This window comes from Watersipora subatra, chromosome 9 (genome assembly GCF_963576615.1).
Source record: "Watersipora subatra chromosome 9, tzWatSuba1.1, whole genome shotgun sequence".
NCBI classification, from domain to species: domain Eukaryota; kingdom Metazoa; phylum Bryozoa; class Gymnolaemata; order Cheilostomatida; family Watersiporidae; genus Watersipora; species Watersipora subatra.
The window spans coordinates 3,431,933-3,449,939 of record NC_088716.1 but is presented as its reverse complement, the minus strand read 5'-3'; the positions used below and the strand labels follow the sequence as shown (position 1 = coordinate 3,449,939).

Here is an 18,007-nt window from a genome sequence, read left to right as displayed (position 1 = left end):
AGGGAACATGTAAAAAGATTTTGAAAGCAACTATCGTTGAACGGACTACACAATAGCATATGTTAGGCCTAGTCGTACTCTAACTTGGAGTTGTCCTCTATATGCTGCTTTAGTCATATCGGACAGACACAGTAATTAGTCTATCAAAGACTAATGATTGATACCAATAAAAACAATCGTAACATCGAATGCATTTGTCAAGAAGCAAACATACTGCTATCATAGCCTGAGAACATACAACTAATTGTAAAGACCTCAGGCTCATAACTTTTAATGATGCATAAACATACTTTACCCGACTCGAACATCACGTACAACTGTACATGACAATCAAGGCCAAAACTACACTAATTCTGTAAGTGTACACAATTTGAATCTGAACCCCTCATGTCTATCACATCACATACTGGCTACGTGGAGAGAATCCAGAAATACAGCATATCAGCCTAAGTTTCATATTATTAGCCTTTTTTTGTACAAAAGTACAGAGATCACAAATAAAATAGCCGATCCTACCTTGCTAACAGAGATCTTGTCTATGCTGAGCTCATGCAGGCATGAGAGAAGATTCAGCATGAAACCATCTGTAGCAACCTTCCTTTCATCGACTTGAATCTGAGATCGGCGGCCGTTGGCTTCCAGGAAAGTAGCCAACAGGCTCAAGACAGCGGGACGAGTTTCTTTCACCCGCAAAATCGTCAGTATTATTTCACACATCTGCAGCTAAAATTCAGTAGATACATTGTATGACAGCAGTTATACAATGTATCTCATACTTCCTGTTCACCATATCAAGACTTGCTCAATAGAATTACTTGATTACCGTAAAACCTCTACTTGAATGCCATGGAGCTGTATGTTTCAGCCTTTCTCCTGTAGTGTCATTCTATTAGAGGTGGTGTTCAAATAAAGGGTTTACGGTACATTTTATAATCTAGCTATTTTCAAGGTCATAACCTTGCGCTGACATACTTTGAAAAACTAGAAATGAATGCATGTATAAAACAATTAAAATGAAGATTAAGCACTAACTTGGTTAAACGCCAACTTCTTAAGCAAAGACAATTCTAATTGACTATGTGTAAGGAAAAGACAAAATGGAGGAACAAAGGCTAGAATCACTTAAGTTGACTTGAATAATAACAATATTTCATCGAGTAAGTTTAAAGAACAAAGGCTACAAACATCCAGAATAATCTCAAGAGCAAAGGCTATACTTACTCGGGCTAGCTTGAGATTGCTTCTCAGCATAGCATTGGTGTTAGTGAGGTAGCGGGCATCCTGTCCCTCAGTGCTGAAGTAGGTGTCAGCCACTGCAGTCTACGAAGAAGCACATTCACTGAGACTACATATATCTGTAGATACTATATATTATACAGTTCATAGACTGCAATGAAAAGCAATTCCTAGTCTCAAAAAAGCTGACTGGGAGTCAGCAAAGGGCAGCAGATTTCATGAGCCGGAATTGACAGAATGAAGCAAAACCTTTGTGGATCCAATTTGTTATATTTTGCATAAAAGAGTTGATGGGAAGGCAGCATCATAGACATAGCATCATAGACATAGCATCATAGGCAGCATCATAGACAGCATCATAGACATAGATGGTAGCATCATAGACATAGCATCATAGACATAGCATCATAGACATAGATGGTCAGATGAAACGTGTAAGTCTATCAAGAGTTGTAGACTTTAGCTTAAGAACTAACCGTATCCTCAGCAAAGGTTGACAAGCCCAGAAAAGCCCCCAAAAAGGAGATATTTTGCACCATAATTCCTGCTGTGTCAGTAGTCACTGGAGCAGGGAGCCAGTTTTCCAAATTTACAACCTGCAAAGAAATAAACTGAGAAGTGAGAACCTTGCACAACTTGGGGCGGCTGCAGATGATGTCACTATAGAGCTACCGATGATGTCACACTAGAGAACAGCCAATGATGTCACACTATAGAGCTGCCAATGATGTCACACTAGAGAGCTACCGATGATGTCACACTATAGAGCTGCCAATGAGGTCACACAAAAAAGCTATTATAGAAATTTAAAAAACTACATTGTTTCCTGTTAGACAATATGATAAAAGCAACTTGGGAAGGTGATTCAAACGCCAGGATATTTCATTGAATTGTCTTCTCTACCTACTTCTTCTATCAGAATGTATTAGTGCTGGGCACGAGTACTTCTTGGCTAACGAGTTTAGACTCGCTCCCTTCCGTTCGATTTTTCGAGCATCGGGTAGCTGGCAGCGCTTGTCACGAGTAATTCGTGGCCAACGGGTTTTATCGGGTATCGGGTTTGTTGATACCAGTTTTATGTTTAAAATTTTCAAACATCAGACATATCTACAAATTTATAATACAATTATAATCTATTCAATTGACTTATTATCTTTTACTATTCTCTATCGACCGACATTCGTGCTCACAGCGTTAACAGGCGGGTTGTTAAATAGACCGAATTTTTGTTCACTCTACTCGACGGATTCGCGTACCCAAGCCCGAACTCGCAAGTAAAAACCTAAACCCGCAATAGCGCAATGCTCAAAATTTTTATTACCCGAGGCTCGAGAGAAGATAAACCTGCGAGTTCAATGAGTTTTATTACCCGTGCCCAGCACTAGAATGTATTATAATTGCCAGGATTATAAACTCAGGTAGAAATGCAAAGCAAGCATAGGCAATCTAATTACATATGCATAATTTATTTTTACTCTAAAAACTGCCAAACAGTATTCTTATGGCTTTGCTGATAAATTAAGTTTAATAGTCTCTCTGGACATTTTATCAGAGTCTCATATCAATAGGACCTCATATAAATATTGCACATTAAAATGACCTTGTAGAAAAATTTCCTTATAAAACTTTCCTTAAATTAATAAATAACATAGCCTGATAATAGTATGGCTTCATGGAGGATCTGATATCATAAATGCAGCATATAAAATGACCTCATCAAAGACAGACCTCATATAAATATGGCCTCCTATAAAAATGTCTTATACAAAATCAGCCTCTTACAGATATGGATGGCTTGGAATTTTCCTCTTCACTATGATAGTCGGAAAATACATGTTGTTTTTTCACAAAGAAACTGACCCGTTTGTTTTCTATCAGATTGTTGAACTTCAAAACGATTAAACTTGGAGTAGACAACTTCAACTGTAGACAATCCCTAAAGCCATACCCAGCATGCACTCACCAAATTAACAAATGGACTGCTTCCAGTAGAGGAATCTTTGAGAAGCAAAAGATCTTTGAGGATATTAAGAGCGCAGAGGTAGTTCTTTGAAACCAGTGTCAGCCCTCTTGCCTTCTCCATCAGGCCTATCAGCATGGGGCTAAACAACTACAACAGCAATGCCGCAAGAGTGAAACAGTACTTTAGCAGGAGTAAAGCAGCAGTACAACAGGGTACAACGGTGGTACAACAGCAGTACAACGGTGGTACAACAGCAGTACAACGGTACAATGCAGTAGTATAGTAGGGTTATAGCATTACTACAACAGGGAAATGACAATGATCAGGCAATGGATCTCCAGTAGAAATACTGTGCTGATGCAGCTGAAAGAAACAAGTAGCACTCCTTCAGAACGTAAGAGTAGTAGAGTTGCATCACAGGACAACCAGAGCTTCATTTCAGGAGGTAGTAACCAAGGAAGTGCAACCAGTTGGCATGCTATTGGTGTATCCCAGGTTTATAACCAAAATGGCTATTGTAGTTACATTTGTTTAGACATAGCCCCGCTCTATCATAATTACAAAAGGGTGGTGTCACAGCCACCCTTTAGTCTCAAGTGACAATTATCTACTATATAAACGGCAATCGTTGTCTGTGTGTGCGTGTGATTGAGTGTCCGCCTTATAGAGTACTGTACTTTTCGGACTATTACCCGCTACTAGGTATCTAGAGCGCATTAACGGGAATCTCCGGTTAGTACACGCCTTTATACATAACCTATTCATCGTTTGCCGTTTTCACACAGAAATGACATAATAATTTCAACTCGATGGCTTTCTTTTAGCTTCATGACACGCGATGCTTTTTTGTCCTCGACGCATTAGGGCTAATTTGTTATCGGCAAAACGACAATAGACTCTCTCGATATTAGAATTTGGCGATCAAATTTTATTAACTCTATGAAACACGACGCCGTTTTTGTGAACCTTTATTTCTGGCTTTTCTTAAGGTTTAAATGCTAAATCGCTGTTAAGGTCACTACTTTTCACACAGACAATTGTATTATCTCGAGCGGGAATAGCATCTAAATTCTCTCACCTTCGATCGGACAAAGAAACTACAATATTTTATTTTTACATAACATATCGTCGTACCGGTATCGTCGTATTCAGAGTTTTGATGGATAGCTGTTGGTGAAACAGTAACTTTTTATACACACACTTCTATGCAAGAATTGTTATTATTAATTCAACATATTCACGAATTTTATTTTGTTTTCTCAGTTCGTATTAATTGTATCATTACCGAATCATCTCATACTGTAATCGTAGCAAAACAGACTCAATTTAGCAATTACTCGCTAATTATTTCACTGTTACATCTAAACCATTTTATAGTCGTCTTATTCTTAAAATTTATTTGACCTGCACAAAACATTTTTCTCATGATATGAAGTTTGAAAGTTACAGTTGTTTGACAAAGTTTGATAAACTTTACAGTTGTTTTTATTTTCTCTTTATTTCAACTACACAAAACACTTTCTCATGATATGTAGTGTGAAAGTTAGAATGGCAAATGTTGTTATATGTTAAATATAAATCAATTTTCTGTGCAAAGACTTTTTTACTACCCGGGCAACGCCAAGTAGCACAGCTAGGCTTGGGGCCGTGGCGTCACTCGGGGATGCGCGGGAGACCTTTTTCGCCCCGAGTACAGCAAGAGTCTTCAGGCGCGGCTTTCCGGATGAATGAGTTGGCGAGTGCGAGGCGATTGAGTGCTAGGCGATTGGTTGTGAGTGCAAGGTGATTGATTGCAAGGCGAGTACGAGACGATTGATTGCGAGGCGAGTGGGAGGTGATTGCAAGGCGAGTGCGAGGCGAGTGCGAGGCGATTGATTGCGAGAAGAGTGCTAAGCGATTGATTGCGAGGAGATTGGTTGCGAGACGATTGGTTGCGAGTGCAAGGTGATTGATTGCAAGGCGAGTGCAAGGTGATTGATTGCAAGGCGAGTGCGAGGCGACTGACTGCGAGTGCGAGGCGATTGATTGCGAGGCGAGTGGGAGGTGATTGCAAGGCGATTGATTGCGAGGCGATTGATTGCGAGGAGAGCGCAAGGCGATTGATTGCGAGGCGGGTGCGGGCCGATTGATTGCAAGGCGATTGATTGCGAGTGCGAAGCGATTGATTGCGAGGCGAGTGCAAGAATGCGATTGTCAACTGCTCGGCGGGTAAAGACTGGTCAGCCAAGGCGGGGGCTCAGCGGCAGAAGTGCGCGATCGTCAACTGCAAATATAGACGAGGGTGAACGGATGCATGAATCTAGACACATGAATCTAGAATATTTACTAGATTTTACACGCATCTAGCTGTAAGACACATTGCAGATTTCCATTGTTCTCCCCAACATTGACATGTATATGTGCATGCATTTTCTGATCAGGACAACATTTCAGTAGACTGCATACTCGGAGTTGTTTTACAGTATGAAAGACAACTCTCAATAAACTTTATGCTGCACGTGAATCTGTTCCTGTAGACGGGTAATGCAGCTAGTGTTCTTATAAAAAGTCCTGACCTTATCGAAGAAAGCTTTGTCTTTACAGGTCAAGGCTACCATATGGCAGAACATGTCCCAGTGGTAATTTCTCTTCACCAGCTCTTCGGCTAAAGACTTTCCAACACTAAAATTATGTGACTACCTGAAGTGAATTATATGGCTTGAAACAAATGCTCCGTCCCCAAGCAAGAGCAAATCATGTAACATAGAGCCAACCCTGTAACATAGTGACATAGAGCGAGTCATGTGCATAATGAATCAAAGTGCACCAATTAATAATGCTGGTTGAGAGAGAGACAACTCCTGAAGCGTTCAACAGCTGACTGAAGGCAGTGCATCATCAACAAGGCTGATCAAGTAAAAATCCTACCTTTTAGCGCAAAATTAAAGTTGTTAATATATGAGTTGTCTTCTCCCGTTTTAGCACTATTACTGTGAATATGAAATGTTAATGAATAGAAGGTTTTTCAGCCATTTTTAAATAATTAGGATGGAATTTGTTTTAGTACAGTTTACTAGCTTCACCGGTTTACTAGCTTCACCGGTTTACTAGCTTCACCGGTTTACAAGCTTCACCGGTTTACTAGCTTTACCGGTTTACTAGCTTAAGTTTACTAGCTTCACTAGCTTTACCGGTTGCGATGATAAAACACTGAAGTTCGTTAAATTTAATTAAAACAGTAAATATTAGTAGAAATCTCAGACACCTACCACAATGTGGACTCTGATCCAATAGGAATGGAACCTTCCAGAATAGCGAGAGTGATACAAGTACTTTGTTCCTTTAACTCCGTTGTCACCAGATCCTCAACTTGGGCTATCAACCTCTATCAGCCACAACAACAATAATTGATGCTAACAAGAGGCCTATAGCTGTTGTCAGAGTTGACAAGACAAGAAATAAGGTGTAGCTACACCACCAATGCTTGGCAATCAGGCCTCTGGTACAGCTGCTCTAGATACAGCATGCTGGTAGTTACTAGGGTTTGTGTTTTGAGAAGCCGCTGAAGACTATCAGGCATAACTCTTTTTGAGACCACTTCTTGAATTTAAAAATTTTCAAAAATATTATTCCCTATTCTTTTCAAAAATAGGGACGTCCATACAAAAACATAACTTCAACAGCTAATGTATCATCAGCATGAGTTTTATCAACAAATAGCGAAAGTGCATAGAACCCTGTGTAATATCGATGCATATGATTGGCTAACAATCGCATCAGACCAATACTCTAGCTATACATTAATGTCTTGATGCCTAAAACATCAGCTGTGATAAACCTTTGATAACCATGATCTGCTGACCTTTGCCCCCTGGCTGTATTTAGAGGAGGTACCAAAGCAGTTGGAAAGAGAGAGCAGAACTTGTGAGCTATCGGCAACCATAGAATTAATAGAGTAGTGCACAACGTCATAGAGCACTTGGTTGACTAACTCTTTCACATCCAGTTCACCCTCTACAAATACGTGTAGACTCAGTTCATCACTTTATAGAGCTACAAAGGAAACCCCCTCACCAACCTACTGCGAGGAGAAGACAACACCATCTTTTCATGAGTATTATAAACAGTTGGACTCGCTACAAACGCACAGATAATAGACCCCCATTGCCATCAATTAGTTACTATATCAATTGCGTGATAGTAATTTTTCTAAGGCGAATGCTAAGACATAGGAAGTATTTTTCCTTTAGTGTCTACTGATGCATTAAAAATGACTCAATTCAATTCCTATCAAAATATTAACAATTCAATTTTCAACTCTTTTGCGCCATAGGTCGCGTAAGAGTCAGTTCGATGCATAATTGACTGCAAAACACCACAATTCAATTCTCAAATCTTTAGCTACCTTCAAACAAGTGGTTCAATTCAACTCACCCAAATATACAAAATCAATTGACTATCAATTCTTACCTAAAATTGACTTATGGCAATATATCGAATATATCAAAATGGCAATAAAGCACAATCACTAACTTAGCTCAGTCCCTTGAATGTTTGTATAGCAGATAGCAAACCTTTCCCTACAAATTTCATTACTTGTTCAATTGAAAATAAGTCATGCTGACAACTTTTTGATGGCATACACTCAGTGCTTTTGTTGTAAAAGCAGAGTTTCTGTCGCAAAACTTCAATTTAAAGTTTTATAAAATCAGCAAAAATTTTCTGCACAAGAATCAAGGCATTTGACAAACAAAATAAATTTTTAAGATTTTTGTAGTTTAGTGAAACTGGCTGCAAAAGAAAAACACTATCATCTTTGAAGTTTGACCAAAATGCAAACACACATTATCTAATACAAAAATAATCAAAAATACCCAGTGTTGAAGAAGTTGACAAGCATAAATATGTTAGATCACAGTTTACAATATTTCTTTTCATCCATCCTAAACAAGAAATAACAAAATTCGGAAGGCGTGATTTTAAACTAAACAAACTGGTTCGTTTTTGTCTGGCAATGAATGTAAGCATGACAATAGAATGACAATGAATTGTTTAAAGCAATAGCAATTAATTCTCTCGTTGTCCAATTCCAAAGCTTATCGCTTTTTTTCTGGTAAAACTTTGAAAGCAACACTATAAAAATAATTAATAACTGTCTCAATAAATTATTAATAACCGACCAATAAAATATACATGGCACTATCGCGGTCTTATGGAAACATGTGAGGCCGGCAACATTGGGCTGCACTGACATCTTCGTTTCGGCGCACATCAAATAGGGTATCACTGTTTGCGATGGATTTTTTGAAAATGCAGTAATAACCATAGAGGTAGTAATATAAAAGGGAAGCATAGGTGTGTTCTGACTCGAGACATTTTGCTTATTAATATTAGGGAATTGAGTCAATTCAACCATGGTGACAGTAAAGAGTCAATTCAACCATGGTGACAGTAAAGAGCCAATTCAACCATGGTGACAGTAAAGAGTCAATTCAACCATGGTGACAGTAAAGAGCCAATTCAACCATGGTGACAGTAAAGAGTCAATTCAACCATGGTGACAGTAAAGAGTCAATTCAACCATGGTGACAGTAAAGAGTCAATTCAACCATGGTGACAGTAAAGAGTCAATTCAACCATGGTGACAGTAAAGAGTCAATTCAATTCAATTTCTACTGGTAGAATATGCCGAGTTAATTCACTTCGTAAGTAAGTTCAATACAGTAAGTAAAGATACTGAAGAATCCATTCAATTCATTTGTGAGATGAGCCTAGAGACTCACTTGAGCCAGCATGTTAACTCGAGTGCCCGTCTCTGATATTAACATGCATTATTACCACAGGTATTATGTGTTACAAAAGGATAAGGATACCTGAGGTGGAGCAGGAGTCTATTGTCAATGGTGCATTTGGAAGGATAGCATCTGTTCCATCAAGTTTTACTTGCAAAATCGCTGCCAATGCGTCTATGACTATTTTATGTTTCTATAATCAGAGAAGACAACTACAACCAATAAGGGAAAAGAACTACATCTGTATTAAACAATGGCAAAAGTAGATAACTACAACTATATTAGCAGGAGTAGATAACTACAGTACTAATAGACTACAAATTCCACTGCCATACAGTCCACGACCAAAGTGATATTGGAAAAAAGAAAGGGTACTGATGGTTGAGAAATGCAATATTAGCAGTCAAATGGCACTAATATAATAATAATAGTGCTAATTATTATTATTAATGCTAATAATGCTAATTTAATAATGTAATTTAACAACAATTAACAATAAGGAAATATTTTTATTATAACTATGAAATGCAAAATTAGAAGTAAAATGGCAAGCTACTGTGTACTACTATACACAATTTGACAAGTTGGTTGACAACACAAGTTGGTTGTGTTGAATGTAGAATGGTTTTGATAGCGATCTTTAACAGAAAGCAAGTATGAGCGTTCACGCGTCTGAAATTTTTCTGCAAACTGGAGCAAAATAAAAAAATGTTCTCGTCATAAAGGGGCGTTGTAGTTCAGCCCTAGCTTGTACATAAGTTGTAAAGAATTTCGGCTAACGTTTTAAATAATGAAGCCTTGTGTGATTGGACAAAAAAACATAAGCTGATAAACCGTGTACCACAATTTCGTACCTATAAATCAGTCAACGCCTCAAACGGTCTACGTTTATTACAGAAACCTTCGAATAAATTCGATTACAAGTAAACAATGCCATAGACTGGTGAAATGTGCACGTTATTTTTTCGCGAAATGCGCACGACTTAATCGTTCTATTCTCTATCGCCCGCCGTTTCAATTTCCGGTCTTAACTTTTATTAAACCAAGCTTTTCAAGCGTTTTGTGATGATTTTCGTCCTAATAAATCTGTCTATTTGTGTATAATCCGATCAGATGGGTAAATTTTTAAAAAATTTCGATAATTTACAAAGACTTGGTAACATATTTAAATAGGCCTATATGTGTTTTGTATCGTTATATTACTTTAACTAATCTACAAAACGATGGTTAAATTTGTTGATGAAATTTTAATACAAGGGTTCGTCTCATTGTTGATGAATAATTTTCGTAAGTTGTGTGCACATGCATTTATCATAAAAACTCCCAAACTTCGCATCCGCTCGTTTGGTCGTGAGAATACTCTGTGTTCTCTCTTTTGGCGCTGGTCTCAGCTTTTCTAGGATTTAAAGGTTTCCAATTTATTTAACTGGCAGACAGTTTGCAACGCAGCACATTCCTCCCTTTTATCAAAAGTAGAGATCGATACAAAAAACATTTCATTATGATTAACAAAAGGCCAATGGTGCTGTATCAATTTTTACTTGCTTACAGCATTTGCGTGAAAAAAAACTCCAACTTAAACTGTGTTCTGAATGTCTGACTACAACCTGGGTGATTAATTCAATTGTCACCTAAAAAATATCTCATATGAAAAACTTGTGCAGCTAGACCACATCTTTTAACTCACTTGTTTGTTGGACAGTGAAGTTGGAGAACTTTTGCGGGGAGTTGTAGAACTATTGTGAGGTGTTGAAAGCTGTACCGGAGCGTTTTGAAAAGCCTTAGGACTGATACACGCTGTATCTTGTAGACCAAGACCCGAGTCCACCTCCATACTATCTGGACCAATAGAAGGCTCCTTCTTCGATAGCGATCGGCAATCAGGAGATGCACTCGGAACTGCAACAACGTTACACCAGAAGCTTTGTATGACTCAAAATCTTCAAACAGAAGATTGTAATACAGTCCCCTCTCGTTATCGGATAAGAAGGACATCATGAGCAATAAAGATAAGTAGTACGATGTACAAATGTTAATGATGAAAGTCGACAATAGATGGGGTGCTCCTCAGCCACCCAACCTGCTGCAGTCCTCACCAGAATTAAATTTGTTAACCACACTTGAACTCACATGCTAATGTTTAGTGTTTACACATGTACTACTGATTATTGTCCATCACCTCCAGCTCATTAGTCTTCCACAAAAGGTAAATAAATATTTTTTCTACTTTTTTATTTAAACAGTAATTTTTTTCACAGGCTAATTATTTGAAAGTATATGCGCTATAGTACAGTGTACAGTATACACTATACAGCGCAGTGTTTATAGGTCTTATTAATGTGATTATTCCTGTATATATAGACCTCTATATATATTACATACTACAGAGACATATTGTTTGTTCTATATATCTAGGCCTATATTATATATAAATCTTAAAGTCCGCTGTTCAGTGTGTCTATCTATAGCTATTAATATTTAGGAATGAAACATCCGCTTCATGCTGGATTTGATCTCGAAACCTATCGATTGCCAGGCGATAATCCTACCAATTAAATTACGCCAGATGCAATAAATTCATTAGGGGATATGAGTCGCTATGTTGGTTAAAATATTCATAGCATTCTGTGTCACTAAAGCATGCTCTCGCGGCTTTTTTTAGTAAGTTTAGCAATACGGATAGTAGTGTACTCAAATTAGTCATTGGCAATGTGCCAGGCTAATGGTAAGTGGCAGGCAACTGCATTACCTGCCACCATTTATAAGTTGTTTATTAATACCCGTGCAACGCCGGGCATTCACCTAGTATTACATACCACATAGACATATTTATTATCGTTTAAACCAGACAATTGACTAAACCGGACCACCCACCACCCCTATTAATCTATTTTAATAAGTGTCGACTGTATTTCTAAGTCATGCGCAAAAGCACCCGCGTAACCTGTCAAACTAACTATAACTCACCAGGTCCTACATTTGATTCCGTCGGTGTTTTGGAAGTACCTTTCTTCGGGTTGGATTCACCCGTACCTCCACCAAGACGAGCGATTCTTTTTTTCCTTACCTAGAAACAAGGAAAAAGGTCATTGCCTCATATAATGATGCTACAGAACGCTTAGTTATATTTAAATTCTATCTGAGATAACAGCCCCATACCAAAAGGTAATAATGCTTGCAGACACATACTCTGTGTTCTACCAACTACTGCCTACACGCTAAAAAAGAAATTGAGTGATATTCAACTTCCTAGCATTTTTCCTGAGAGCAGAATTGAGACAAGCGAACGGGCTGCGGATAGAGGAGACCAACAATGCATTGGAGGCCGGTAACCTCAGCTAAGCTATTGTACATAAAGGAATCAAATAGAGCTTTCGACAGATGAACCAATCACAGACCAGCAACACTACGAACTGTGAACCTTACTCAAGTTTGTGCTACTCAGCAGTCCGGCAACTTTTTAAAACTAGTCGACTCATAAAACACCTATAAAGTGAGGGATCTATTTATAAACGAGTGAAACCTCTATTGATGAATGCTAGACAAGTCATAAAGTGATAAAACATGAGGATGTAGGTTTAATCAGGAAAATGGTTGTAGCGTTCGATTACACCTCGTTTCCTCATAGACCCATCTTCAATTCATAGCTAAAATACTTGGTATTTGATAAAGTATTTTAGCGTATTGGGTTAATTAAAGATATTGTTGAAGTATTTGCTTAGCAAGATTTGTACTTTACACTTAAACACATCGCTAAGAGTAAGTTAATGTGGCTATTAATAATAATATTTAGGTGAAGGGTTGGTTTTACAAAGTAAAAGGTCAATAAATTATAAACAAAGCAATGTAGTTACTTGAAATGTAGCAATGTGAGATTTGGCTGCTTGTAAAAGCAAACTGCATTGAATTGCTCCAAGATAGCCTTTCAGCCAAAAACTAACCTCAGATCCTGGCCAATCCGTTCATAGATTACCTAACAATTCCATGATGAAATGTCCCAAATGACCATCGAGCTATTTAATACTAGCGATGGGTACTACTAGTGATAGGTACTACTAGCGATGGGTACCACTAGCGATAGGTACTACTAGCGATGGGTACTACTAGCGATGGGTACTACTAGCGATAGGTACTACTAGCAATGGGTACCACTAGCGATGGGTACTACTAGCGATAGGTACTACTAGTGATGGGTACTACTACGATGGGTACTACTAGCGATGGGTACTACTAGCGATAGGTACTACTAGCGATAGGTACTACTAGCGATAGGTACTACTAGCGATAGGTACTACTAGCGATAGGTACTACTAGCGATGGGTACCACAAAGGCGAAGAGATAAAGAAAACAAACCTCATCCGTCGTCTGTTCATCCATGATTAAACACTATTCCCAGCTGTCAGCAGATATCTTTTGACCGATTTGTTAGTTAATAACTGAGAGATAAATGGTCACGGATGACTTCACTGTAAACGTCAAGCAGGAAATAAACACAAAATTTCCCAACTAGAAGAACATTAATAAGCTTAAAGACGCTGTTTGTCAACCTACGTACACGATAGCTAATACCACCTACCTATGTGGGAAAAATAGGAAGAGCATAGTGACGCACATGCACTTTAATCCCCATGATGTCTGGTACAAAAAGAGAGCGCTAGACCACAGAGTACTATAATACATGAGCTATTGATCCACCTATCAGGCGGTATCAGTAAACATGTTAATTCTTAGTGAGTCAACTGATAACTGCTAGCTAAGCAAACTTATAAGTGAATCACTACTATGAGGGAAGATAACACTAAATCTATACACTATAATATATATATATACTATAATATATGAGCTAGACCACAGAGTACTATAAATTATACATGAGCTATTGATATATACTATAATATATGAGCTAGACCACAGAGTACTATAAATTATACATGAGCTATTGATATATACTATAATATATGAGCTAGACCACAGAGTACTATAAATTATACATGAGCTATTGATCTATACTATAATATATGAGCTAGACCACAGAGTACTATAATACATGAGCTATTGATCCACCTATCAGTTGGTATCAGTAAACATGTTAATTCTTAGTGAGTTAACTGATAACTGCTAGCTAAGCAAACTTATAAGAAATCACTACTATGAGGGAAGATAACAGTAAATCTACAAACAGTTTTAACAGCCGAGTTATTTTGTTTCTTATTAAGCCTTCAAGGATAACTTGATGGCAAGAATATATAAAATAAATATTATATATATTAAGAATATATAAAATAAATATTATATATATTAAGAATATATAAAATAAATATTATATATATTAAGAATATATAAAATAAATATTATATATATTAAGAATATATAAAATGTATATTATATATATTAATATATTATATTAATATATTATATATAATACATAATGTATATATTAAGTATATATAAAATATATATTATATAGATTAAGTATATATAAAATATATATTATATATATTAGGAATATATAAAATATATATTATATATAGGGCCTATTAGGAAGATATAAAATAAATATTATATATATTAGAAATTCCCTTGTCATACAGCCCACGACCAAAGTGATATTGGAAAAAAGAAAGGGTACTGCTGGTTGAGAAATGCAATATTAGCAGTCGAATGGCACTGCAGTGCAATAGGATAATTGCAATGGTAGCTGTAATGTACTGGGTGTTATTATATACAACAAACAGCAATAATGAAAAGAAAAGTTTATATGTTTATATCTCTCTCCTGCAATAGGAGAAATGCAATATTAGAAGTAAGATGGCAAGCTGCTGTGTAATATACACAGTTTGAAAGTTAGTTGTGTTGAATGCAGAATAGTTTTGACAGCGATTTGTAACCAAAGTGAAGAACTGGGTCATGATCACAGAAACCATGGTTAAGTCGGGTGTGTGAGATTTAGAGTTATCTACACTAGCAGAAGGAGAACATTCTCAGTTATCTTGCAAAAAAATTTGATTCCAGCTTAATTACAGCAGATTTTATGGTCAATAAACTGAATGCATGTTTACCATTATTGCGAAGACGTAGGTTTGAGAAAACTGGTGTTAAAGTTTGAGAAACGAAAACCAATGCACAATTTTGTTTACATTTCAAAACGTCATAGCAACCAATATCAAGAAGTTGTGATATTTATCTAGATTTTTGTATTTATATGCAAAAAATTATGCTGAATTTAAAAATCTAAACATATTTTAGTTGCTTGTCATACAAATAGCTGTATATCTATAAGAAATTGTAGGCCTATAATTTAATTTTGCAGATATTAAAAACGGCTTGGCAGCACCGCGATATTGGGCACAGCCGTAACATCATCAACAAAATCTTTAGAAAAATAATAACAGTAACATATTGCCCAACATCGGTCACTATATACTTCGATCTTGTGAATTCGAATGATTATTCTTATAATTATATCTTATAATAATCTTATCAAATCGAATAGTTATTCTTATAATTAAATATTGTAATAATCTTATAAGAATCGTTAGAAAAATATCATCGTCATTTCCTTTGCTTTCACTGCTTTGGACATCAGTTGGAATACCAAAGTACTCCTTATAAGTGTCCAAAATGTCAGTTACTTTGAAATTGGCAAAAAAGAAACGATTACTTTTCAGTACTTCTACGTTAATTACAGAAACCTTCGGCAATTGGACAATGCCATAGACTGGTGAAATGTGCCCGTTTTTCTCGTGAAATGCGCACGACTTAATGGTAAGTCAAGCGCATTTCACGACTTACCATTAAGTCATGTGAAATGACTTAATGGTAAGTCATTTCATTTAACGCCAATTCATGCCGATAAGGCCGTACAACTCTCTGTTGCAATGCCTTATCGGCGTTTCGTTAGCCGGTCTTAATTTTGATTAAAAAAGCTTGTAAAGTTTTAATGGTGATTTTAGGTCAAATTAATCTGTCTATTTATGTATAATCTGATCAGATGGGTTAGTTTTAGAAGGTTGTCTACAAATTTCAACGACTTGGTAACATACTTAAATAGGTTTATATGCGTTTTGTATCGTTATTATACTTAAACGACTCCATAGAAAAATGGTTAAGTTTGTTGATGAGATTTGGGCACAAGGGTTTGGGACGGCCGTTCATGAATAATTTTCATGAGTTATGTGCACATACGCATTTATCATAAAGCTTCCAAACAATCGCTTCGCTCGTGTTTGGTCGTGGGATTAGGAATGCATAAAATATATACATGTTATATATATTAACAATATATAAGATATATATTAGTATATGTAGTTCACACTGTAAAGTAAAGTGCTCACGTGCTCAAGTCAATTAGAGTTGTATAAAGTTGATTAAAAACTAGACGTTAAAATCATTAACCCATAGTTTGCAGTTTATAGATTGCAACGCGATTGTATGAAACTATTGGTAGTAATGATTTAAATCTGTAGTTTTTAATAAACTTTATAAAATATATATTATATATATTAACAATATATACATAATGTATATTATATATATTAACAATATATATAATAAATATTATATTATAAATATTGAGAATAAAATAAATAAGAAATAGACCTATGCTGTAATAAGAGCCATGTCTGTCTGTCCATACAAAGCAACGCTAAGAGTATTAGGAAAAAAGATTGCCCTGTATTAGAATCTAACCCTCATATTCAAACTACTAGCCAAGCGTGCTACCATATGCATCACTCAACAACCTTTACACGTTTGAGAATAATTATGCACATTGTTATTACACAGATGATGATCTCTCATGCCTCACACGACAGCCAGCATATTAGTATAAAATATGAGTGTGGGAAAAACTGAACATATGTACATATAAACTGGACCAAGGCGCCGACACTCACAGTTACAGTAGTTATGAACAAGTTTGTAACACTGTAACATATCTCTCTGCTGTAGAAATGCCGGTTCTTTTGTTTTAGTTCATTTTGAATTTTTTAGTTTTAGAATAAGGAATTGAAAACTTCACATTCATGTAATGTCTGACGACCCATTAGTGATATTCCATCACAAATATGTGTCAAGTTTGGATATCCTAGTATGTGTTTCTCCTTGAAAACTGCACACTTTGTCATCAATAACCTGAGTAAAAATGCCTATAAATACCAGGTTTTATTATTAATAGAGGTGAAGATGACAATCAACAATTTTATACAATGTTTAATGGCTATTTAATAACACGGCATAGTCAGACAGCATGAAAAAATTGATAAAACAGACAACAATGTGTTTTCCCATGTTTTAGAGTTTGTTTTAGGTGTAGTCTCTTTGACTCCTTGTGCCCACGTATGTAGATATAACTTACTATATTAACATATTGATTTAGCTTTATATTGGACCTAACTAAGTTCTTTTTGTACACAAGCATAGACACTTTAGAAGTTATCCCCTCCTGTGCGAGTTCGTTTGCCCTCCTAATAGGAAGGGCTGATTGTTTGTATCATGGCGTCCTTAGGGAGAAAGACAAAGCAAGCGACTGAGAAAGTAATCTAATTGTGAGCAAATTGTTACCGATTCTTTAAAAATTGTGGCTGGCAAAATATGTATTCAAAGTGCTTAGGAGTAATTTAGCTTGGTTTACTTTTGCACAAATTGTATTTCAATAATAAACTGAACTTGAAAAGGTGTATCCACAAGTGTGGACATGGAGACAAGCTTGTTTTGTTCTTGGAATACAAAATTAGCACAACTTGTTCAAGCAGTAGATTCTGCCCAATTCTGATCATTAACTACAAAACCCTGCATAATAGGGGACTTTGTACAGTAGAGGCCTATTAAGTCGTACACTAATGTCTAGAACTTTGATTTAAAGATTATCCATGACATGACGCAAGATGAAATGCTGAGCCTGTTAATGATTCTGACTTGGATTTGTCTCAGATTGTGGCAGTAGCTCTGATGAGTAGATAAAAGTAGATGGCAAGGCTACATCATCAGATGATACTACAGATAGAGAAATTCCTCCACCCCAAGAAGAAAGGTTGT

General features: G+C 36.5%; 1 protein-coding gene across 1 annotated transcript in view; it reads right to left on the bottom strand.

Annotated features, from left to right (window-relative positions):
- The window catches only part of LOC137403531 (ubiquitin conjugation factor E4 B-like), a 31,662-nt gene extending 18,224 nt beyond the window's left edge, over positions 1-13,438 (bottom strand). The window contains exons 1-11 of the mRNA XM_068089469.1: positions 13,325-13,438; positions 11,938-12,037; positions 10,658-10,869; positions 9,052-9,163; positions 7,041-7,192; positions 6,448-6,563; positions 5,755-5,860; positions 3,200-3,346; positions 1,713-1,832; positions 1,222-1,320; positions 517-723 (exon numbers count right to left, since the gene is read on the bottom strand). Of these exons, the coding sequence (XP_067945570.1) occupies positions 517-723; positions 1,222-1,320; positions 1,713-1,832; positions 3,200-3,346; positions 5,755-5,860; positions 6,448-6,563; positions 7,041-7,192; positions 9,052-9,163; positions 10,658-10,869; positions 11,938-12,037; positions 13,325-13,348 (1,395 nt within the window). The 5' untranslated portion in view covers positions 13,349-13,438. The remainder of the gene's footprint in view (positions 1-516; positions 724-1,221; positions 1,321-1,712; positions 1,833-3,199; positions 3,347-5,754; positions 5,861-6,447; positions 6,564-7,040; positions 7,193-9,051; positions 9,164-10,657; positions 10,870-11,937; positions 12,038-13,324) is intronic.
- Between the last annotated feature and the right edge of the window lie 4,569 nt (positions 13,439-18,007).